The 23,588-nt window shown below is 49.9% G+C and overlaps 6 protein-coding genes across 6 annotated transcripts; 4 read left to right on the forward strand and 2 right to left on the reverse strand.

Moving 5' to 3' along the window:
• Positions 1–3,947: 3,947 nt before the first annotated feature.
• Positions 3,948–5,704, forward strand: CkaCkLH20_08668 (high-affinity nicotinic acid transporter; the record flags this gene model as incomplete). Its single annotated transcript, XM_038891383.1, has 6 exons — positions 3,948–4,102; positions 4,170–4,438; positions 4,524–4,758; positions 4,813–5,234; positions 5,295–5,487; positions 5,539–5,704. 6 exons carry the CDS (start codon positions 3,948–3,950, stop codon positions 5,702–5,704), a joined length of 1,440 nt encoding a protein of 479 aa, XP_038743395.1.
• A 478-nt stretch (positions 5,705–6,182) lies between these two features.
• CkaCkLH20_08669 (uncharacterized protein) lies at positions 6,183–7,775 on the reverse strand (the record flags this gene model as incomplete). Its single annotated transcript, XM_038891384.1, has 5 exons — positions 6,183–6,861; positions 6,921–7,074; positions 7,128–7,391; positions 7,449–7,557; positions 7,623–7,775. 5 exons carry the CDS (start codon positions 7,773–7,775, stop codon positions 6,183–6,185), a joined length of 1,359 nt encoding a protein of 452 aa, XP_038743396.1.
• A 937-nt stretch (positions 7,776–8,712) lies between these two features.
• CkaCkLH20_08670 (uncharacterized protein) lies at positions 8,713–9,942 on the forward strand (the record flags this gene model as incomplete). Its single annotated transcript, XM_038891385.1, has 1 exon — positions 8,713–9,942. One exon carries the CDS (start codon positions 8,713–8,715, stop codon positions 9,940–9,942), a length of 1,230 nt encoding a protein of 409 aa, XP_038743397.1.
• Positions 9,943–10,370: 428 nt separating this feature from the next.
• Positions 10,371–11,812, reverse strand: CkaCkLH20_08671 (uncharacterized protein; the record flags this gene model as incomplete). The annotated part of the gene is made up of 6 exons (XM_038891386.1): positions 10,371–11,112; positions 11,184–11,252; positions 11,308–11,322; positions 11,372–11,462; positions 11,513–11,609; positions 11,690–11,812. The coding sequence occupies 6 exons, from the start codon at positions 11,810–11,812 to the stop codon at positions 10,371–10,373; spliced, it is 1,137 nt and encodes a 378-aa protein (XP_038743398.1).
• A 5,177-nt stretch (positions 11,813–16,989) lies between these two features.
• On the forward strand, positions 16,990–18,774 carry CkaCkLH20_08672 (Aldehyde dehydrogenase; the record flags this gene model as incomplete). The annotated part of the gene is made up of 3 exons (XM_038891387.1): positions 16,990–17,582; positions 17,648–17,963; positions 18,028–18,774. The coding sequence occupies 3 exons, from the start codon at positions 16,990–16,992 to the stop codon at positions 18,772–18,774; spliced, it is 1,656 nt and encodes a 551-aa protein (XP_038743399.1).
• Positions 18,775–21,942: 3,168 nt separating this feature from the next.
• On the forward strand, positions 21,943–23,172 carry CkaCkLH20_08673 (duf814 domain-containing protein; the record flags this gene model as incomplete). Its single annotated transcript, XM_038891388.1, has 1 exon — positions 21,943–23,172. One exon carries the CDS (start codon positions 21,943–21,945, stop codon positions 23,170–23,172), a length of 1,230 nt encoding a protein of 409 aa, XP_038743400.1.
• Between the last annotated feature and the right edge of the window lie 416 nt (positions 23,173–23,588).

Genomic DNA, 23,588 nt, shown 5'->3' on the forward strand with positions numbered 1-23,588 from the left:
GATGAAGATAACTGAAGAGAACGAAGAGTTGCCGGATGAGACTAGGAGCTGCCGAAGTGTTGATTGATTGCGGGATGAGGAGCGATATCAAAATCTCTCCATCAACAGGAGATTGTCGCTCTACTTATGTGCTCGAAAGCCATCTCTGAAAGTTCAATATCGCCCCTTCACGGAATGAGGCTCGCCGAACTGATCTCCTTTGGCGTCCCGACATCCGGTAACATCGCGTCTGCGTTCCGTGATCAAACCACCAGGCCAGGTAGTCATCGTCGACGGAATCAGTCTAAGTCAGCTGGCGAGAAGCAACCACACGGGCGGCTCTTCTCAAAGAGGGCCCATGTGACCTCAGATTCCATGGTCGACTTTCCATCTTCAGAGATAACCAGGTCAGCCGGGACGAAGATTCCGCTCGTTCTCAGGGGCCGTATGAAGTTGCTCCAGAGGAGACAATTACTCAAAGCAGCGATTCCCTCTTGAACCCATGGCTCTCATGGCTCTTCGATCCGGAAAGCTCCATATTTCAAACAATGGCCAAGATCTTGTCAGCGGGGAGGAAGCCTCTCCATTGGTCGAGAGTTTGGAAATCAACGGGTTGTGGCGGGCGACTTCTGATGAGCCAAGTGATGTCGTCCAGGGCCAATGTCTCGGCGTCGGCAGACAAGCAAAGAAGTCCGGGATGAACGGGAAGAAGCTGCGGAATCCCCCAGTGATGCTCGCCGATCTCAGCCGTCTTCGGTGTTCGCTGGTAGAATGTCCGAACTGATTCGGCAGGGCTCCCTTGCCCGTCTCGGCGCTTCGACGAGGACGCGTAGATGGAGACCCGCGCTGGCAGGAGGCTCCTTAAAACATGCTCTCCTGCATGCGTCCACGCGCTCAACTCAGTCCTTGGCGAAGGAGCTTGAAGTTTTTCCAGCCATAGAACTGTAAGATGGAAAAAAGAAAGAAGTCTTGGTAAACCCTTTCTTCGGCTCTGCTCCGTGTCCGGCCTGAGAAGGTTGAGATCATGCGCTCCGTGATGTGATTCTTGCCACTCCGTTAGCGAACGGCATTAATCAACAAAGAGCGGCCGCCCACGCAATCTCTCACACCGTTCGTACTGGTAGTTTGGGTCCGAGAACCATCAATAGCACCCGGCAGCCATTAGGAAAGGTCGGGCGGCACAGGAGAGCATGCAAAGCCGGTTCCGGATAGCTGAGCGGCAGCCGGTCGTGCAAAACATAGGGTATCGCAGAGTCTTGCCCAGGGGCCGAAGTCGATAAGTGGCCCTATGTTTCTTGGCTTTGATCTTTTGCCGAAGAGGCGTCTGGGGAATCTGCGGGGTGAAGTCTCGGCGTGCAGGCATTAGAGCGGGAGGCGGGCGAAACGGGGATAAATATGTCTTCCTCATTGGCTTCAAAGCGGGGCAAAAGGGTAAACATCACGGCACACGGAGGACGAAGCTCCGTCGGCTTCATATAATTCATTTTATATCCGGCATCGATTGGTGTTTCTCCTTGGTGACGTACTCCTTAATATTCGCTTCTGCATTCAACCAGCGTTGCATTTCTTGGTGATACCCTCAGGTGGCCGGTCTCGTTTGCCGGATGGAAAGCCGCTCGGGACAGCGCTTTGCGTATGTACGGAATGTTACGAGGAAACACTCAAAGTACGTCGGTTACACAGAAAAACCGATCAAATTTCCAGAAGAATCCCATGTCTCCGGATGACGGGCCGAAGAGCAGCGAAAACAGATCAGAATCCATTCAATGTATTGGAAACCAGGCACCACTTCTCGCGATGCTTTAGGTTAGCAACTATGTCACATTAACGGATGCATGTGCGCCTGACTGAAATGCCTGACTGTGTATCTTTGATTGAAAGGCTGTTGCGGCGTTTGCAGAAATTGCCGTCTATTAGCCGCCTTGTCAGCGCCCAAAATACGGTGGTGTATGAATCGGCTTGAGGCATTCATCGGGGTGATTGCACAGCCTATTGAAGATTCGGGATCTGTTGTCATCTAACATACAAAAAGAGAGTAAGAGGACCTTCATCCCAAATATGATTGGAAACAACCCAGTGCATTACAATTGCAGCTTCTTTTCAAAGAATCAGCAAATTGACATTGTCAGTTCTGCAATAGATCGAGCCATCTGGCAGTCGTGCAGCCTTGAGCCGAGTGTCATGCAACAATTCTCCCGAAGACAATCTCATGGAAGAAAAACAAAGCTTCGGAAGTTAAACCAAGAGGCAGCCCGAGTTATAAGTGTCACCACAGTTTCTAATCATATTTTCGCAACAGCACCATTAACCAGTCGGCTTCCTTCACAATGCCCTTTAATGGTCATCCACTTGTCCATATTTCCCGGTTTGCTCTTTTCCTCATGTATTTCTTAAAAGAAGAACTCTCCAGATGCCTAGGAATTCCTTTGGGAGGTCGAAGGTGTCATCATTTATCGTTATCACAGTCTTATCCCAGTCGGTTCATGCTGACATTTACCAAATCGACGTTGTCGGGTACGAGCTCGATGATACTCTTCAAATCTCACGATTTCTCGCAGCGCACCTTAGACTCAATCAAAAGGATACAGATTTGCCCAATGAGGCTTATTGTAGTAGCTGGACTTAATTAGAAAGCCACATTGTTACACTGCCTCTTCAACGCAGGGACAACATCTCTTTATTGCAAACGTATTGGCTCGCTACATTCCAGCTCCCTGGCACCTGGGCACTCGGGTCTAGTCTCGCCAGTGGACAAACACTGATCCGCAGACAATAGGCACGAAATTGACGCCGAGTCTGCTGAACTGGCTGATGCCGGAATGACAGTCAGGTACCACGCAGGCACGCAGTGCGAGTAGACCATATCCGCCACACCGTTGAAGTGACTGGACAGATACGAACCACCATGTTAGTCAAATTCAATACGCTAATTTGATTAATACAGCTGTTTAACTACTCTTCAAACACTCCTGTACTGGTATTGAGCCGATGCTATGTTCTTAGAAAGCCGCGAAAAAGCGACTGATTGCAGCTAACTTGTTTGGATTAGGAAAGATTGAACGACATGCATAGCAGATCAAAAACATGTCAGCAAGATTTCAAATCGGTATAAAAATATCGTGTGTACGCCTCTATCAGACAGCTCGGGGCCATCCGCAACACGTGGTCTCCAATCGACCAGTGATTTTCTCGCCCCTTACGAGTCTCTTACCGCTTTTTGTCTCTCGGTTGTCTCGCATCGTCGAATCGGATATCTCGAAAGGTCGCCCCGCATGCACATGGCCGAGGGTCTTGCCCCTTTGTAGTTGTATATAAGCCCAATAGGTTTCTTATTCATGACTTCGCGTTCCAACGCGCGTACGGCCCATACCTCAAATGGCTATTGTGTCCGAAGGCCGAAGTCGCCTATCACTCTCGGCGGTAAGACGTGCTTGCAGAGATGCATTCATGTGTAACAGTGAGAGCTCACGCCAACCGTAACGAGGAATAGCGAGTCCAACAATCCCACGATGTCACCCAAATCGCATCCCCGCTTTGGGAAGGTTACGGCGATCTCACGATTACTAGAGGCCGTACATCGGGCCGCAGCGCTATTATGTTGTTCCCTTGATCGCGGCATGAACTTTGTGAGATGCATGCTGTGTTCTAAATCAATTGGCCAGAACACGACCCTGTACGGCTGCCCGTCTTACGTGCATGTCCCAGACTCAATCCTTCAGGTCTAGTGTCAGTCTTGTCTGACGGGTCTATTGGATGCAGCTTGCCACTGACTAGGGCTTTGATAAGACGCCCAGAATGCTGACAGGGAGGTGATCTTGGACATCGGGGTCAAGTCTGGGGTTAAAAGCTTGACTTCGGCAGTCGTTGTCCTCCGCGGAGATGCCTTTCTCTCTTAATACCTGTAGTTAAGTTACCTGTCCATTTGAAGCGGTCTCGTTGAAAGCACGAATTGAAGCTTTGAAGCCACAATGGAATCAGACGGTATTACGAAGTCGGAAAAGACGGCTCCTCAAGCAGAGTCGATCGAGCTCGCAGAGTCGCAGCCATGGGACCAACACTCCACAAAAAAGCTCCTCAGGAAGCTTGATTGGCACATCATCCCGTTCATGTCGCTGATCTATCTGTAAGTCATGGATTACCGTTCCCACAAAATAAGGTCTCTTGAACATGCAACGTTAATTAGAGTAAAGATTATGCTTCTTAGATCGGACAAATATCGGAAACGCCCGTCTCGACCACTTGGAGCAAGATCTCAAGTTGACCGGCATTCAATACAATGACTGCCTTGCCGTTCTGTTCCCCTTCTACATCGCCGCCGAAATCCCCAGCAACATGATGATGAAACGCCTGCGGCCTTCCATCTGGTTAACTTTCATCATGGTGTGCTGGTCGGCAGCAATGATAGGACAGGGCTTTGTCAAGGGCTACTCAGGGCTTATGGCGACGAGAGTCATTCTGGGTATTTTTGAGGGTGGTCTCTTCCCAGCAAGTCCACTACCTGCAGCATCTTGCGGTGACATGTAATGACAAGTGTTTCTAGGGAGTTAACTACTACATCACGCAATGGTATTGTCGACATGAATGCGGTCTAAGGATGGCCGTTTTCTTTTCTGCTGCCACGCTTGCTGGGGCTTTCGGCGGTATTCTTGCACGAGGAATCGCCGAGATGCACGGCGTCGGAGGTCTTTCTGCTTGGGCCTGGATCTTCATTCTCGAAGGCATTCTCAGCATTTTGGTCTCATTCACCGCTTACTGGGCTATTTACGACTATCCTGGAACGTAAGTGGTGCTTTCCCTCCGTGTAACCACAAGCTAAGACGTGCATGCTTTTAGTGCTCGATTTCTCAACGAAAAAGAACGCACTGAAGTCCAGAGACGGCTCCAGGAAGACTCGGGCTACCTATCAAACGAGTTTAACGTCAAGTATGTGTGGCAGGGTATCAAAGACTGGAAGATCTACATCCACATGCTCATTTGCATGGCGGGATTCTGCCCCATTTACTCCATCGCTCTCTTCTTGCCGACCATCATCAAGAACATGGGCTACACGTCGAACAATGCCCAGCTGATGTCTGTGCCGCCCTACGTCTGCGCATGCTTTTTCACAATTATTGCCAGCTGGTACGCAGATAGGATCAGGCAACGTGGTATCTTCCTGCTGGGGTTCCAACTCGTCGGCATTTTGGGGTTTGCGTTATTGGTTGGCACCAGCAAAGCTTCGTCGCAATATGCCGGGACAGTCTTCGCTGCGGTCGGTAAGTAACTCATGAAGATTCTGGGATTACATATCACAAAACGACTAACAGTTCTGGCAGGAATTTACCCACAGATTCCTCTCGGAATGGCGTGGAACAGCAGTAATATCGGCGGCAGCTTGAAGAGAGGAACAGGGATTGCCATGCAAGTTATGGGAGGCAATTGTGGAGGCATCATCGCCTCCTATGTTTACCTCTCCCGTGACGGCCCACGTTACACTACCGGGCACAGCATTCTCATCGGGTTCATTGGGTAAGATGCATACTCTGAATTCTCTGCTTCTACGTGCTAACCCAGAACCAGCATGGCCTTTTGTCTGACGTTGTTCATGACTACGTGGTGCAGGAGAGAGAATGCCCGTCGCGACAAAGTGGCCCAAGAAGCCGGAGTTCAGGAGTTGACTGAAGAGCAAAAGGCTTTGGAAGCAGAGCTAGCGGATAACGTGCCATGGTTCAGATACACTATCTGAAGGAATCAACGGAAGAGACACATTTGTTGTCTACCGGGGTTGCCTGAAAATATTTGGACCTGTTTGCACTCGCACTTTACTGATGGAATATGTGGACTGGCTGATGGACGGTCTCGTAGAGTACAGCTGGAATTACAGTTGGGAGACTTTAAAAGCTTATGTTGCCATGTGATTGAGTACGTCCTCGCTCCAGAAAGCCATACATACCAATAGATCATTTCCAGTGGCGGAATCCTAATCACATGGGAGCTTTCAAAATTGTTAGGTCCGCATGTCATGGTAGCAACGGAAGCATGATAGAAGACGTATGATGGAACTATTCAATATAAGATATGTAAATATAAAATATGTAATAGCTTCATGCAGCGTAAAACCTTTCCCTTGTGTTGTTGGTTGGTGTTCGAAGCTATTGATGATATCAACGCTGGAGAAGCGCAGTTGAGCTGACGACAAAGGGGACGGCTCATGTTGCAGCGGCTCAGAAACCCTCTCTCTGCTGCTCATCTAGTTCAATATCTCCGTAGAGTGGCAACTCGGTCAAGGCTTCTCGTAGAATTCTGAACCCTTCGAGGAGGTCCTCGTTGCTGATTGTCAGTGCCGTTCCCAAGCGTACGCGACCTCTAGGTGCGGGATACACTAGAAGTCCTTTGTTCGCGCATAAAAGCATGAGCCGACGAGCCGTGATCTTTTCCTCTCGGGTCTCGTACTCTTCGTTGAGAAAAAGGCTCATATCAGCGCCGAAGGCGGTGGCATATCTGAGATATGGAAAACTCCAGCTTGAAATCTCCTTCTTCCATTGCTTGTGTATGTTCAGTGCTCTCTGTGGCAGATTCTCAGTTTCCCAGATGTCAAGAGAAGCCTCAACGACAGCACACGCCATCGGGGTTGAGGCAATCGTGCTGAGCGAATGGTACGGTTTGACGTTTGTCAAAACTTCGTCGGACCCGAGTACGAAGGACGCGGGATAGGCGCCCCCAGAGATGGACTTGCCCATGACAATCATGTCGGGCTTGTTCTCCGGTCCCAGCCAATCTGAGCTGAGAGTCTTGCCTGTCTTGCAGGCGCCCATGCGGACTTCGTCTGCAATGTACAAGATGTTGTACTTCTTGCAAAGTTGACGGACCTGAATGCAAAACTCTATCTCCTCCTCCATTGACCTACTCAAGTACAAATTAGTTTGCGTCTTTGGGGGTTCCAAGCGCGGGCAATTTCGGACCTTGAAGTACCATGAAGAGGCTCCATAATGACACCAGCGACACGTTCGTGCATTTGTTCAAAGGCTTCGGCGTAATCCTCAGCATGAAGATATCGAAGGACCTTACCAGTCAAAGGATTAATGTTTGTCACGTTTCCACTAAAGGTTCCGTATACTAATGCCTCAATTAGCCATCGAGAGACTGGAGTTTCGAGAGAGTCCACGTACGATCCCAGCCTGCCTCCTGCTCCATCAGTGGCCAAACGCCCGAAATTGTGCCATGGTAGTTCTCTGAAGTTCCGAAGACCAGAACCTCGGCTGGGTCGATCTTCTTTGTCTTGATACCCCAGCCACGGGCAAGCTTGCAAGCCGTATCCGCAGCCTCAGCCCCAGAAGTCATTGCGGTGACCTTGTCGTATCCGAACTTCTCGCACAATCGTTTAGCCAAACGGGGCCAGGATGCTGAGACTCCAGCGATGTTGGCCAAGGTAACTGCAATTTTGTACTGGTAAGCACTTATGTCATTACCCGAAATATATGCGATCTTACTTTGCTGGGCTGACTTGACTTGTGCTTCAACGATAATTGGGTGGCATTGGCCAAGGTTAGTGGCGCTAAAGCCGCAAATAAAGTCGATGAGTTCGTTTCCAGCTGAATCCTAGAAAAACAGTTCTCAAAAGCATGGTCTTGATACGAAGTTTAAAGTCAAGAGGGCTTACTTACTACGAGGCGAGAACCCTTCCCGGAATCAAAGTAGACTGGGAGTAGGTTCACACCACCCACACTGTACTGTTGCGAGAAGTTGTATAACTCTCGACCAGACTCAGACACTTTCAAAGTGCGCTTGGTAACATTGTTGTTCGTTGAGGTAGGCATTATGAGAACGTTTGTCGAGTTCCTCGCAAAACGTTGATGGTTTCAACTTCAATTGTAGGCTCACGGTAAAGGGGAAACGAAGAATCAAGTATGTAAACACATTCATATGGAGACACTGTATGCTTCGAATATAGCATTAAATACAACTCAAACATTCAACACTCCGGATATTCATGGCACTTCTATCCGGAGTTTTGCGTAAGCAATAACTCTCGTCAGTCGAGAAGGCCTCAATCACCTGCAAGCGGTCCTTGTCACCCGCAACGGACGCACGGGCGAATGACGCGATGAATTATTGACGCAATGCTTGACTGCAATCTTCCCAAATAGGAAGTCTTTCTGCACTTGCCAAGAATGCATATAACCGGATAGGCTAACCAGGACTTGACGAGAGAGCATGGATGATTCAGGTTGGACGGATTACGTATCGCCGTTTCCCCGAGGATCAGCCTATCTTAATTGAGCGTGTCTTTCCTATAGGGAGGACATGAAAGCCGTCTGAGGTAACGAACCCGATGAACTTATTCCAGTCAGTACTGCCGAGGAAATTTGCTCGAAGTTCACGCGCACGAATAGAACGGTTGATTTTGCAAGCATGCCGCGCCATCCTCGCCAGAGTAAGAAATCCCCAGATGACTTCAATAAGCTTGCTAATTCGTCGCTGAACAAAGACCCCCTCTTGCCCGACGCTATCGGTGAAGATAGTCTCTACTCGGACGAAGGAACTTCTCTTCTACGACCGGAAGACCATGCATTATTTCGACCGTACACTTCGAAGTGGGAGGCAGCCCTTTCCCTAAGTGAAAGTTGGGCTCTCCTCCAGCTTTCACTTCCCGTGATCGCCTCCTATCTTCTTCAAAACTCTCTACAAACAATCTCAGTCATCATCGTTGGAAGATGCTTGCCCGGTGACCTGTCAGTTGCAGCCTTTTCGTACATGTTTGCAACATGCTCTGGCTGGCTGATCGGGCAAGGAGGTTCCACAGCTCTCGACACACTTGCTTCTGTGGCGTTCACTGGAGGCATCAATAAGTATCAACCCGGGATACTGTTGCAACGCTCTTTCGTTGTTCTCACTCTCTTCTTTATTCCGATTTGCATTATTTGGTTTTATTCCGAGCCTATCTTCCTCGTGCTCGGTCAAGACAAACAGCTTTCTCACGATTCGGCGAAGTTCTTGACGTACCTCATTCCCGGAGGTTTTGGTTACATCTACTTTGAACTCATGAAGAAGTATCTACAGTCGCAAGGAATCATACGGCCGTCAACCTACGTTATGCTCATTGTATCTCCACTCAACGGGCTGTTCAACTACCTGTTCATCAACGGCTTCAACGTCGGCCTGATGGGAGCTCCTATCGCTACTGGTATCTGCTACTGGATCGCCTTCATACTTCTGACCCTCTACACTGGTTTCGTCCAAGGACATGAGTGTTGGGGTGGCTGGAACAGATCTTGCCTCAAAAACCTCGACGCCTTTTCTCGAATAGCGGCTTTGGGCATCATTCAACTTGGCACCGAGTTCTGGGCCTTTGAAATTATTGCTCTAGTTGCAGGCCGCTTAGGTAGTCTTCCGTTGGCCGGACAGAGCGTTCTCATGACGGCCGACCAAGTCATTGTCACTATTCCATTTGGAATCGGGGTAGCCACAAGCTTCCGTGTGGGCAACGTTCTTGGTTCTCAAGATGCGGCGGCCGCTCGACGGGTTGCCCGTACTTCAGTCACATTGAGCGTTGCGGTAGCTGGCCTCATTTTGTCCGTTCTGGTAATAGGTCGCAACCACCTTGGGAAACTATTCACGACGGACCCTGAGGTTGTGCAATACGTTGCTGGGGTCCTGCCCTGGGTAGGTCTTTTCCAGCTTGCAGACGCCCTCAATGGAAGCTGCGGCGGGATTCTAAGAGGGATGGGCAAGCAGAGGATCGGCGCTGCGGCAAACCTCATAAGCTACTACGTCGTCGCCCTTCCTTTGGGATCACATATGGCATTTAGAGGCCTTGAACTCTCAGGGCTTTGGATCGGGCAGTGTATAGGAATGGGTCTAGTCGGAATGCTAGAACTACTCTTTGTACTATGGACAGATTGGGAGCAAGAAGTTACTCGGGCTTTGGACCGAATCAAAGAGGACGAGGACGAACCTGGAAGTCAACAAGACCTCCTGACATGAGAGAACTACTCTCCAGTGAAGACATTGCTTCCAGTTCCAAGGTGCACGGCACGTGTGCAAATAGACTCGTTGTAAATGTAATATTAGTCTCCTTATTCTCTACTTGACCACAAGTCTCTGCGATAACTTCCTTTTCTAAGGATGGCTCAATGAAGTTGATTATGTACTCTCGGGACTCCACGAGAACCACGCAAGGTTCTTCGGTGAGAGACGCCGTCTCTCAGCATTTTCCAGCTTGTCAATTTCTTTTTTTGAATACACTACTCACATTATTTTCACACGCTTGGGATGTTCAGTTATGACGGGTGAATGTTGATTTTCTATATCAGCGCAGTTTCTAAATTGACTTGAAAGCAAAGGCATCAAAACTACTGCTGACATGACCCATTTACATTGCAACCCAGACGGTTCAAGAATGCCATCTTGTTTTACAACTTTAAGGGGCCCTTCCTGACAAAAATGCTCATCATCTCATATAGGAGATCGGCCGCTGCAATTGCGGTGACTTCGGCGTTGGTGTCATAGGCAGGAGCTAGCTCGACAACATCTGCGCCAATGAGGTTCAACTTCGAAAGACCTCGAACAATTGCTCGCATCTCCCTGGTGGTCCAACCTCCAGTTTCAGGAGTTCCAGTTGCTGGGGCAAAGGCTGGATCGAGCGTATCGATATCAAAAGAGAGGTATACCGGTCGTTCCGTTCCGATCCGGTTGACAATCTTGTTTATGATGCCTTTGACACCAATTTCGTCGATGTCGCGGGCTTCAATGCGAGCAAACCCGCACGTATCATCGTCCTCGTAGTCTCCGAGACTTCCCAGCGTTGTCCGAAGTCCAGCATGGATGTTACTGTCGTTGGAAATGAGCCCCTCTTGACCTGCAAGCCAGAAGAAGCTACCGTGCGTCACGGTAGCCTCTTTTGACGGCGCGCTCAGGGATGGGTTCCATGAATCAAGGTGAGAGTCGAAGTGAATGACTGCAATAGGACCGTATATTTTGTTGATGCTTCGCAAAATCGGTAGAAGAATAGTGTGATCCCCCCCGAGCGAGAGAAGGCGCGGTATGGTCCTCTGAGCCGACGCTGCGTCAGAGGCGGCGGCGGTGTACGTCTTCCTGTCAAGAAGCCTATCATAGGCATCCTCAATTTGTTGCAGAGCAAGATGCTTATCATAGCTGTACAATATCAGGAATGAAGAACTAGACAGAAGCAAAGTCGCTGTTGCGCGAAGAACGAAGTGACTTACGGAGTTACTGCGATATCTCCGCAATCGAGAGCCTGGCCCCAGAACCTGAAGGGATTAACTCTTTGCGGGCTTCAACGAGATCAGTTTCGGCCTGGCAACTCATGTCCTTTTCTTTTGTACTTACACATTGTATCCGCCGCTAAGTCTCAATTAGTATCGGTCACTTGCATCGTTGTCTACTGACTTACGCAAGTGTCAAATGCCGTGAGGCTTGTCGAATGGCATTGGGCCCGAACCTGGCACCGGGCCGGTAACTGACCCCAACGTCGAACGGTATTCCTTCAAGCACATCAGGAGACAGAAGTCTTAGATCAAATTACTCGACTTACCAATGATCCCGATATCATACTCGGCGTTCGGACGGTCAAGACAAGGCTCATGAGGCAGCAATCCATAAGTTGTTATGCCACTGAAGGCCACGTGCCCCTGGTCCAAGTATCAGTATGAAACTGCCAGTTTCTCCAGCCAAACACTCGCGTTTTCTCTGGAATTGACAGCTCGCGTACCACGTTCGTGACCTGATCTTGGACTGGAGCATCATGTTCAGGATTCAGGGGCCGCTGCAGGGCGTTAAGCGATGCGGCCAAGGCAGCGTTGGCTGCCAAAAAGCAGGTTGCGATGGTGAACATTGTCGTCTAGAGTTAATACTGTGATTCGAAGTGGTTGACTTGGGCGATGCCGGCAGCGAAGGCGAGGTGATGACTTCGCTGCCGAGTATATAGCCAGATCATGCTCTGCACTTACACAGCTACACCAGCCATGCCATGTTGTTGGCCTGCGATAACAGGAAACAGGGGACACGATGCAGAAGTGCGGAGTACTCGGGAGCCGCTCTTTGCCGGAGCTATGGTAGGCAAACCCGGAGATTTCACGGCAGAACTGATGAACCGCTGCGGTCCGCGGCATCCGGAGACCAACGACGACTCAGGTGGGCGCTAGCTCGAAGTAGTATCATTCTTACAACACCAGCATCAAACTCACTTGATAACGCCAACTCATACGCCATGATCATCGCGGCTTGAAACTAGCATCGTAGCGCATGTAGCCGAGAAGCCGATGCTAAAGCCGAAAGATAACCAGATCACACGACCGTAGAAAATGACCGGCATGTCAACAATGCTGTAACCGAAAATGCTTGATTCGGATTACTACATAGAGAACTCTAATCTAGCTGAGATATTGTGTGCTGGGGGCCTGTGAATTTGTCTTTCATGCCACAAAACCAAGCCGCCGTAGTTACCAACAAGCCAATGATCATTACCACAATAAGATAGTTCATGGATGAGCCAGTGACTGGAAGAAGAGCGGGGAATGAAAAAGTAGCCGAGAAGAAAATGACGAATAATGTTGAAAGTATGTTGACCGCATAACCGTATCTGCCAAGCGAGAAAGCTCGTTCCTCTGGGAGGCAGCCTCTGCCTCTGAAGAGCAGTGCAGTCTGAGGGAGTGCGACCGTGATATTGAGTTGAAAAAGCGTCAGGTTAACGAAGCTGCTGTAGGCGCTCGAAGACACAATGTAAAGAATGCCGATTATAATTTGCAGAGCGAGAGAAACAGCCGTAGCTCGCACCGGGCTCGCTCCCCAGCTCAGGTGTGAGAGAAAGCCGGAGTACGGTAGGCCACGATCTCTTGAAAAGGACCAGATTATCCGACCTGAAAATATGAAAAGATTGAGAACGATATGGTAGAGCATGACCATATAGTAAATACTCCAGATGGTGGTTGCAATCTTCGATCCCAAAGCTTGGTTATACACTTCCAAAATAGGTACAGAGGAAGAGATAATAGCATTGACATCTTTGATTGCAAACATCAAAGTCATATTCCAAGTAACAACTGTAATCATGCCCATGCCCATGGCAAGGGCAATAGCCAGAGGTACAGTTCTGCTCGGATTTGGGACTTCTTCCGATACGTGGGTGGCTGCATCGACTCCGGAGTAGGCCCACAAGCAGGCCGTAAGACCGATGAACACTGCCCACCCATCGGGCCAGCCGCTGGTGTTGGTATAGTCCTTGAAGACGAAGTGGACTGGTTGCTTGCTATGGCTGACCGATAGCAAAGTAACGATCGAGGCTATAAATCCGATGATGGAAAGCCAAAAGATCGTAATACCTATGCGGCCAACAGCTGACGGAAACCGAGATGTGATGATGAATGCGATGACACACAGCATAATATGGACGAAGTATGTGTGCCAACTTCGAATATGATAAGTTTCAACCCAGAGTTCTGCCAGCGTCGGGATCGAACTGGCGACGAAGAAATTGCACGACGCCGTTGCAGCCATTGCGTATATGATGGAAACCCATCCAGTAAAGAACGCAGCAGCACGTCGAGTAGATGGAGGGAACGCCATGTATACAATGTGATACTGGCCTCCGGCGGAGGGGAAGGCGGAGGCGAGCTCGGCGAAACCAGCGTTGATGATGCACATAATTACGCCACCTGCAATGAGCCCATAGATAAGTCCAGGGCCTCCGCCACAAGCTAAAGGAACCGCGAGACCGGTGCTAAAGGCGACCCAGGAGTTGGTTGTAGTAAATGCAAATGCAATGACCGAAAAGGGAGAGTAACGACGAGCGAGATGATCAGGGCCCGAAATCACATCTGTTGGGACAGAGTTGCCTGCTGCCTGAGAGGGAGACAAGGAATAGTTGTCTTGCTTATCGAGTTTCGTTGCCATAGTGTCGGCCTTGGTCTGTGAAGGAGTCGAAGATTGTGGAACGATTTGAAATGTCATTTGACCAGCCAAGTGTCAGGCCTTAAGTCAAGTAAGGCAGGACGTGGACACGAATGGCGAAGAAGGCCTTTATGGAAGGGGGAAGTTGACTCTTATGAGATGAGTTCTGTCATCGGGGTTCCATCAGCCGTGAGGGGTTGATCGACGGTAACAAGCCCAATCTTGGGGTAGGTAGGTATGTTGAGCATGTAAAGTTCGTGCATCATCAGTGTCATCGCCGTATCAGGGCTTTCCTCTTGAGAGAAGCAAGGGCTCGATGTGCTTATCTGTTGAGTTCATGCAAGACGCCCTTCGTGACACATTGTCACTATATTATCAAAAGATAAGGAAGGATCAGCGATTGAGGTCTTGCATTTACCGTTCCATCGCGTTGACTTCACAGTAGCTCAGCCTTTCGCTTCTAGATAAGAGAAGGCCTCAGCTAGCTACCAGAAGGCGGCGATGGCAGATGGCCGATCCTACTACACAGATTTGGGTGCCAGGAGGTCAACAAGAAGGGACGTAGCACTGCATTATCGAAGTGCTCATCAGCGTAAGCGCCCATCTCAGACAAGACAGATCAAAAATAGTGACTTGATCGCATCGTCACTGCATACGTATGATTTGTTGGTTCACAAAATAATTAAGATTGGCTCTGTGATTGGGCTGATAACCAAGTGTTTCTGTGTCAATTTGTCTTCAGAGATCAGACGACCGAGGTGCTGAAAGAAGGTCCAGCTTCTAACACTCCTGGAGGCGTCTTCTTGCTGTCACACGAATGTGGAATCGGTCAATCACAATGATATGTGTATCGCCCCGCCACGCATAAAGATGACCAGTCGAGAACTTCCCATTTTAATTCCATGACAAAACGTACTGAAAATTAGTTAGATGCATGTTTTTTAATCCCGATGCGATACCGGCCTGGTTCACTCGACAAACAAGATTGTTAATACACCGGAGTAAGGTTACATGGTTATATGCAGCTTTGTTACCGATGCAAGGAGCCTTTGAACTCGGCATACCTCCAGCCAACAGCGTGTGTTCATCTTTAGCGGTACCCTGCTCGTGGCGGTTGCTTCTTGTTGTTCAACTAGCTGATGCATCAGGTGGGACCCGTCAGTAAAGGATATGCGTTTAACAAATGAGCCATCACGAATGATCAGTCCCCGCCTCGGTTAACTACTGTACCATGGCAAGCCCCGGACATCCACGCATTTTCGAAGGACATATGGATTGATTGTCGGCTGGTGTCATTCCAATTGTGCTGCTTTCCAGTGGAAACTGAAGTCATTGCCATGTTGACCCTAATCGCAAGAGAGGGGCCGCAAACGCGTGCTCGCCAGGCCTGTACAGCGTTCAATGCACAACGGGTCAAATGCAATGCTATCCGTGGTATTCCTTGCACAAACTGTGCATCTACCAACACTTCTTGTGCTCTAAAAGAATCGCGAAGAGGAAAGCACTCCCGTAGACACAAGATATACGGAGCTCTCACGCGGTCTAACGAACATTGAAGAAGTCGACCACGTCACATTCTCACTGTCCTCCGAGAGTAATGTGAACCCCAGTCTTTCAGCGGAAGACTCTCATAAGTCGAGCAAGCAGACTTTATTACCATCGCATACGGTTCCAAACGTCTCGAATATACGACAATCAGCTTCAATATCTGACTTGGGTTCCACCACACTGCCGGCGAACTCATTGCTCAGGCACCCGAGAAGGTCGACGGCTTCTGATAATCACGTCAACAATGATCTCGGGGCATATATCTATGGGCTTATAAACCCTCATAGTGTTGAGTGCTGGGTATGTACACTCATATCGTGTCCTATGTGGAAAGCTATTCCTCAAGTTGTTGCATGATACAAGCTTTTTGCTTTTCGTGCCACGCGATGACCACACTTCTTTTTCAGCAAGGCCTTTTGTTGCCTAGACCCCGTCATGGGTTAACATCACGTTTTACAGGCCTCGAACTTGGGACTACTGAAATTGCATACTACCCCCTTGGGCGCGTTGAACCAAACCAGTCCACACCTTAGCCGCGTCTCACCTACCGATGCCACGCTGATCATAGGCCCTCCTTCGTCTCGCTTGTTAAGCTCAGGTATCAAGGCCTGAGAGCCGAAGAAGATGACGTCGATACGGAAGCACTTGTCGAAGTCCTCCTCTCAGTCACATTGATAGTATGCTACGAATATTAGCAATATTTCAATAGACTATCCCTGGCTGGAGCTCTTACCCTATCGTGATACGTCGTCCCCGCGTTATTCACGGGACTTTCAAGACAATCCAGGCGTCCGAATCGCAACTCGGTTGTCTCAACTAATCTCATCCAGTCTTGTTCTATTGAGATATCTGCCATCAACAAGATATTGAGTCCGGATTACTTCTCATTATATCGTTTCCTCCTTGCTCACTTACGTCTGCAACCAGGACCTTGACACCCTACTGTGGAAATCTTTTGACGATTCTTTTGCCATATCCAGAGCCACCACCTCGAGTATTTGAGTTATTTTTCTTTTTACATACCGCAAAGATTCTTCAGCGTACCTGTTATAATGAAAACCTTGCAAGCAAGCCTTCCGGCACTGGTTGTATTATGCTTATGATGACAGAATAAAAAGCGAGAGATATAAAGGGCGAAGACGGTGGTAGTTGGCAGAACTTCACTTCCATGCTATGCTTAGCCAAGAAGGCTTCTCTTCAATCTTTTCATGGTGCAAGTAGTTCATAAGGATGATAGAAATGTCTGATGATACTGGTGTCGGTCTGGCCACCAGACAAAGTTCATTGGTTCATTGATTGAGAAAGCCAGCTAATTGAACTCAGACCGTTCTGACTGCCAGCCTCGGCTTCTGACGTCTGGAAAGGCGACCAACCGCTTCTGTCATGCCAATAGCGGCACAAGATCGTCATCAGGACTGCAGGTAGCCGATCGCATGACCACGCCAAGAATATGCCCGCACGCATATAGCCGAACAGTAGATGGTAGTAAAATTACAAATTGGGCCATTCTGAGATTCTTCTGTCTTTCTTGGTCCGAATCAACCTGGTCGCTTTCACCTCAGTAGCAGTTGTATCATGCCGGTAACGACTCAACTTCTTAGAGCGGCGCGTGTCGCCTTCTCGTCCAAATTGATACCTACCCCGACCGTCTACCAAATTCGGAGGGCAAGCACGGCGAACTCCCGATCGATTCGGGTTGGTGGCCGTGATATCTCCGTGCCAACAGGCATCTACATCAACAACGAATTCCGCAAATCCATCGGCGGCACAACCTTTGGCGTCGAAAACCCAGCAACAGGAAGAGAGATCCTGCAAGTCGAAGAAGGGCGCGAAACAGATGTGGACGAAGCGGTCAAGGCTGCCCGGCTGGCCTTCCGAAGCGGCGAATGGTCCAACGCCGACCCTGTGTACCGTGGCGATCTTCTTCGCAGGCTGGCGGATCTCATGGAGCGAGACAAGGATGATATCATTGCACTCGAAATGTTGGATACTGGGAAGACGCATCGTCAAGCATCGACTCTGGACTTCCCCAGCTCTGTTTCGACGTTGAAATACTACGCTGGCTACGCTGACAAGGTTCACGGATTGACATCGTTCAATATCCCAAAGACGTTTGCCTATACCAGAAGAGAGCCCATTGGCGTGTGCGGTCAGATTATCCCGTGGAAGTATGTATATGAATTCTTTTCATTAGTGGTGATAGAGCCCTTGCTGACGAACGCGTTACAACCAGCTTTCCACTCCTCATGTTCACATGGAAGATTGCACCAGCCTTGGTCACCGGAAATACCGTGGTTATCAAGTCCGCCGAAGCCACCCCTCTCTCAGCACTCAAGATGACCGAACTGATTCAGGAGGCTGGGTTTCCGGCGGGCGTAATCAATCATGTGCCCGGCTTTGGAAAGACTGTTGGTAATGCTATCGCGAATCATATGAATGTAGACAAGGTTGCATTCACTGGATCAACCGCTACGGGACGCTCGATCCTCAAATCCGCCGCGAGTTCCAACTTGAAGAAAGTTACCTTGGAGTTGGGTGGTAAGAGTCCGGTAAGCCCAACATGACGCCGGCTTCAACGTTGTCTTCAGCGGTACTAATCACTATTATCCGAAGAACATCGTGTTCCCTGATGCCGATCTCGAAAAGGCTGCGGACTGGTCGGCCTGGGGAATCAACATGAACTTCGGCCAAACTTGCCATGCTGGCACCAGAATCTACGTACATGAAGACGTCTACGATTCATTCGTTGAGAAGTTCGCCAGTCGCCTGTCCAAGTTGAAGGTCGGTGACAACTTCGACCCAACAACTGATCAGGGTCCCCAGAATAGCAAGATGCAGTACGACAAGATCCTGGGGTATATCGAGAGTGGTAGAAAAGAAGGTGCTACTGTGCACCTCGGAGGAAAACCAGCTACATCCGGAACGGAGGGCGGATACTACATCCAACCCACCATCTTCACCAACGTGAAGCCCGACATGCAGGTCAGTGCTCTTGATATGGATGATGTTAGAACAGTCCTGATTTCAGATGAACAGATTATGAGAGAGGAGATATTCGGCCCTGTTGTTGCTATCTCAAAGTTCTCCACAGAAGAGGAGGTCCTCGAGTTGGCTAACGACTCATCCTACGGCTTAGCTGCCGCCGTACACACTAGTGACTATGCACGAGCTATCCGAATGACTAATGCGCTGCAGGCTGGCACGACTTGGGTCAACATGTTCAATTTTGTTCACTATTCTATTCCTTTTGGGGGTTTCAAAGAGAGTGGTATCGGCCGTGAGTGTGGTGAGGCAGTACTTGAGAATTACACCGAAACCAAGGCTGTTTATCTCAACATGGGACTGCAAGCTCCGCAATAGCTTTTGTATTCAGGCATCAACGACTTGTTTCTCTGATCACCTCTTCCGACGCCTCATTATCAAATTCCGACTACGTAAGGAGTGAGTACTTCTTTGATATATAAGGATCTCTCGTCGTGCTGTTTCGAGGCCCACGATGCCGAGTTGGAGGAGTCGATCGCGGAGTCATTGTAAACTAGCGGAACTCGAGACGATGACGGGTTCAACATCATCTCCCGGGCAGTAGGCTCCGACGCGGCTAGCAGCTGTCAGAAGTCGCCACGGTGCAGTGTTTGTTAGTCTAAACAAGCGGGCGCTATCTCATCTTGAGATCTGCAGGATGAAACTCTACATATGACAATGCCATTGGGTTGACGTTGTTGCGGTACTCCAGGTACTCCACATCGTCCCGATACTCCGCGGCCGAACGGAGAACGTGGCATAGATTCTTATTAATCCAAGTAAAGACGACAAAAAGATGCTGTAGAACATACAACACCCAGAGCTTGTGAAAGTGCCGGTCGCTCGAGTTGTTCAAAGAAAATAGGGGTTGACTCGAAGCAAAGACGGGTTTCCCAGAACCACAGGACATGGATTCGTGAACAACTTTAATGTCAATTGATGTGATTCAGGGGAAATTGACGCCGATGGAGTTTTTTTGTTCGCGGCTAACGGCGATCATGGAGTTTCAGACCAGGGTCCGGAGGGGAAATCAACCTGGCAGATCGTCTGATTGATGATTCAGTGAAAGAGACTGGGAAGCATCATAGCAGTCACTGGGGGAGTCAAAAAAAGAAGAAGGAGAAGACATTTGTCCCACCTTCAGGCAGACTGCCTTGGCTGTGACAGTCCGGATGCATACCGGAGTCGTGTTCAGTTCTGGCATTCGTGATACGCGTATGGATAGAGCATGAAGTAAGCTGGCGGGTGAGTCGGGCGAGTCGCGACTCCGCCACGCGATGCGTGGAGGTTGATGTGTTCAACCGCGATATTTATCGGGGATGGAAAATACGACGAACCCGTCATCCAAACACGCCGCAAGAGCTGTCATGTTGTTGTTGAACGTGGCTTTCGATAAATCGGCTCCGCAGGGCTGTGGTTGTGTAGTAGACCTTCTAGAACAAATTTCGGCGACCTCGCTTTCGGTTTTGTCTCCGACGGCGTGGCTGGTGATATGGCGCCGTTGACGAATTAGCACGGTCGTAATTTTTGATGACATGATCTTGAGTTGGCACCTGTAGTGAAAATGGGGAAATTAGCGCAGGATACCATCGATTCGATTCATCTTGGCTCCGGCCCGGATGGGTATCCATTAGCTTAACATCGCGGATAGGATAGGAATAAAATTGGTTCTGGCCAGCCCTACATGTCGTAGAGTTTCCTGTAGAAGCGTCACCGATGAAGAAGTGCGCCTTGCTCCCGCCAGGCTGACAGCCGTCAACATGGATGTGATTTGATGAGCACAAGGGGGGACGCATAAGATTGAGGGGTGCCGGGTCGAAGAATAGCAATATCCGTACATACCGACGATACCGTTAACACCGAAATCCAATCATGAACTCAACGGTTAGGTAGTTCGAGTGTCACCCCTGACGATACGACGTATGCACAGGCCAGGAGAGATTTACGGCGGGAACCTTAATGGCAGATGCATCCGCATTACACACAACTCCGGACTACGACCGGATAGTCATCACTTGCATAGGAAACAAAGACCTAAACCCACGCAAGCCATGCCGTGTGGATGGAGGCTTGTGGCCTACCTGACGTCTCATTGCCGTGGCTGAGTAGCACGGAAATTCCCGAAGCCATAGAGGGATCAGCATGGGAGAGTCATCTTTCAACCTTTGAATCCTCGTGGCACCCTTGAAACCTAAGCCAGAGAGGAGCCGTGCTGCGGCCTTGGAAATGCTTAGACGAAACGAAGCCGTACGACACGCACACACACCACACACACACTTCGTCTCTATGTATTCTGCCCACTCTTCTCTCCCATCATTTACCCCTATCCCTTGTCTCTCTTCCCCTAGCCTCCAATAGGAACAATCGAGATACTCTCTGTACCCGTTTCACTTTCTCCACGCCCACACCATTCCTCATCTGTACGGATTTACTCTACTGTAGCTGTTTCTGACGCACGCGCCCGTGCTTCGTGTTGACTCGTCAGCAAGGCGCAGTTGGACTGCTCGATTTTTCTTTCCTCAATACCCGCCCCGGCCGGCCGTTCAACGGGGCATACTCGACCAATCTCTCCGAGATCCCAATACCCAGCTTCCCCGTCGTACTCGTTCCATCTTCCATGATATAACCAAGTGGCTTGCTCTGCAGACTGACTGTTGAAGCCATCGGCATTGTCTCGACTTTGACGTTCGTGCGAGAAGCATTCACCCGTTCATTTCAGCTACCGAAACAACAGGAGTGCCCCGACCGTAACCGGCCCCCGGCACCCAACTCCCGATCCAAATCCTCCGTACCTACCTACATACATACGTACATACATACATACATACACCCATTCAACCCCACAAATTCGCTTTCGGTCTTCTCAACCCTTCGATTTCTAACCATTCAACCGCCATCTGGTGCCTACCTCCTAGCGGACCGCGCCGCTGGCGAATCCAAAAGGCGCTGCATCCCGCTGACATCTCTTACGCTGAATTACTGGCCGCCAACCGATTCGCCAGGCTACCGCCCGACGTCTCCCCTGCCGAGGGCTCGCCGGCTTCCCGAAGCAGGGGACCGAAGTGCCACGAGTGGGATATCGGCACTATCTGGCTCACTGTCGGACTCCCGGGGGCGCGGATCCGGACGGACTGTCCACTCACTTTGAGCGTGAAGAATTACCCGCTTCACCCGTCTGGGAAGAGCTGAAGTGAGGGTGACCAAAGGGTGTTAAGAGGGCAACCTTCGCGGGTGTCGTGTCGCTAGGAAAGATGCCGCGGCTCGGTTACAAGAAGTCTCGCGGTGGCTGTGCAAGATGTAAACAGCGGCGTGTAAAAGTACATACCACCCTTCTCACCAGCCGGATTTGCACATCTGTATCACCGCACTTATCTCATCATGGTTGGCTGACGTCTTTTCATCCAGTGCGATGAGAACAAGCCATGTGGCGCCTGCATCAGACACAACACTCAGTGCAGTCTCCTCGAGGGTTCTACGACAGGCGAGACAGCCTCGGATGACGCCAACATGAACTGGGAGCCTTCACGACCTCAGGCCGTCTCAATTGCTAGAACTTCAAGTGTTCAACGAAGAACCTCAACACGAAAGGGATCAGGCGGCAGTCGCAAGACCGGATCATCCATCAGCCCGATAGACCACTCACTCACGCCGCCGAGTCTGCTGGACTCTACTCTGAACCTGCCCGCCGACTTCATCAGTGACCACGCGTCATCAGCTGGACAGGCCAGGAGGCAGTCTTCATTAGCAGCCTCAAGTCCCGACCCGTTTCCGTACTTTGTCAAGTTCTCTACCGGGCCGGTGGAATCCGTTCATCTGGGAAAGTGGATTACAGATCTCGAACTCATGCACCACTACGCAACGACAACATGTCTTACGATGCCCAGGTCGTCAGACGCGAGCAATATCTGGCAATACGAGGTTCCGAAACTGGGTCTCACTTACATGTTCCTGATGCACCAAGTCCTGGCCATCAGCGCACTACATTTAGGGCATTTGCACCCCGAACAACGGGAATCATACGCGTTACATGCCTCACAGCATCAGAATGATGCCATCGCCGGCATGCGAGAGACACTCACTCAGATCTCGCCAGACAACTGCCATCCTCTATTTGCGGGTTCATCACTATTGCTCATAAGCGCGTACGCCACATTCCCATACCAGAGGAGCGGCTCAGAAGGGCATGAGGCGCCAACCGTGGACGATGTTCTCGACGTTTTCTTACTCGTAAGAGGCATGAGCAACATCTTGGCATCATCACAGCCAGTCATCAGGTCCGGACCTTTCCGGAATTTCTTCTCAGAGATAGTAACACCGGCATCCACGCCGTTACTAGACGCCATTAAACAACATCTTCGAACGTTCCAGACGACCTTGGAGACGACAAATGCGGACCGGGCGAGTAAGGAGGTGGTCGGGAAAGAGGTTGCGGTCCTGTTGGAGTGGATCGATCACGCCACGGCGACAACTGCGTTTCCCGAACTGCGGGTTAGCCTGACATGGCCCATCGGCCTCACAGAGGAGTACATGCAGCTATTACGGTACCGAGATCCGGCCGCGTTGACACTTCTGGCCTACTACTCCGTCGCCGTTCACTCTACGGAAAACAGCACATGGTTTATGCAGGGATGGGGCATCAACGCGGCAAAAGCGATTGTGTGCGATTTGGATCCGGAGTGGAAAGAGATGATACAGTGGCCGCTGGCGTTTATCAGCGACAGAACTATACAGCTTTAGTAACGATATCTAGAGATTACGAAATCAAACTGTTAACTTCACGACCTGCTTATACTGCCGTTAGTAAGCCTATGATGTTACGGGAACTGCTGATCAACCACAATCTCTACACCACAATTCTAGTCCATAGACTTCCTCAACAACCTATAGATCAGACGAGACTCTGCTACTACGTACGAACGTGCACATTCCGCATTAGACTTCAATCAGGTCTTGCTTCAATGGCGTGCTCTCCGAGCCGACTCAGGATCATACTCGGCCGAGCCGAAAGAAAGGCTTTACTGTTGTCGGCGTTTAACTGCGGCTATCACTTCCAATGACTTAGAAACTGCATGAAGCACGCCAGAAAATAGGCAAGGCACATTTGAAGTTCGTGTAAGACCCAGGCAAAACCCTGGCTGCCAAACCGCCGTACT

This window comes from Colletotrichum karsti, assembly GCF_011947395.1.
Source record: "Colletotrichum karsti strain CkLH20 chromosome Unknown Scaffold29, whole genome shotgun sequence".
NCBI lineage: Eukaryota > Fungi > Ascomycota > Sordariomycetes > Glomerellales > Glomerellaceae > Colletotrichum > Colletotrichum karsti.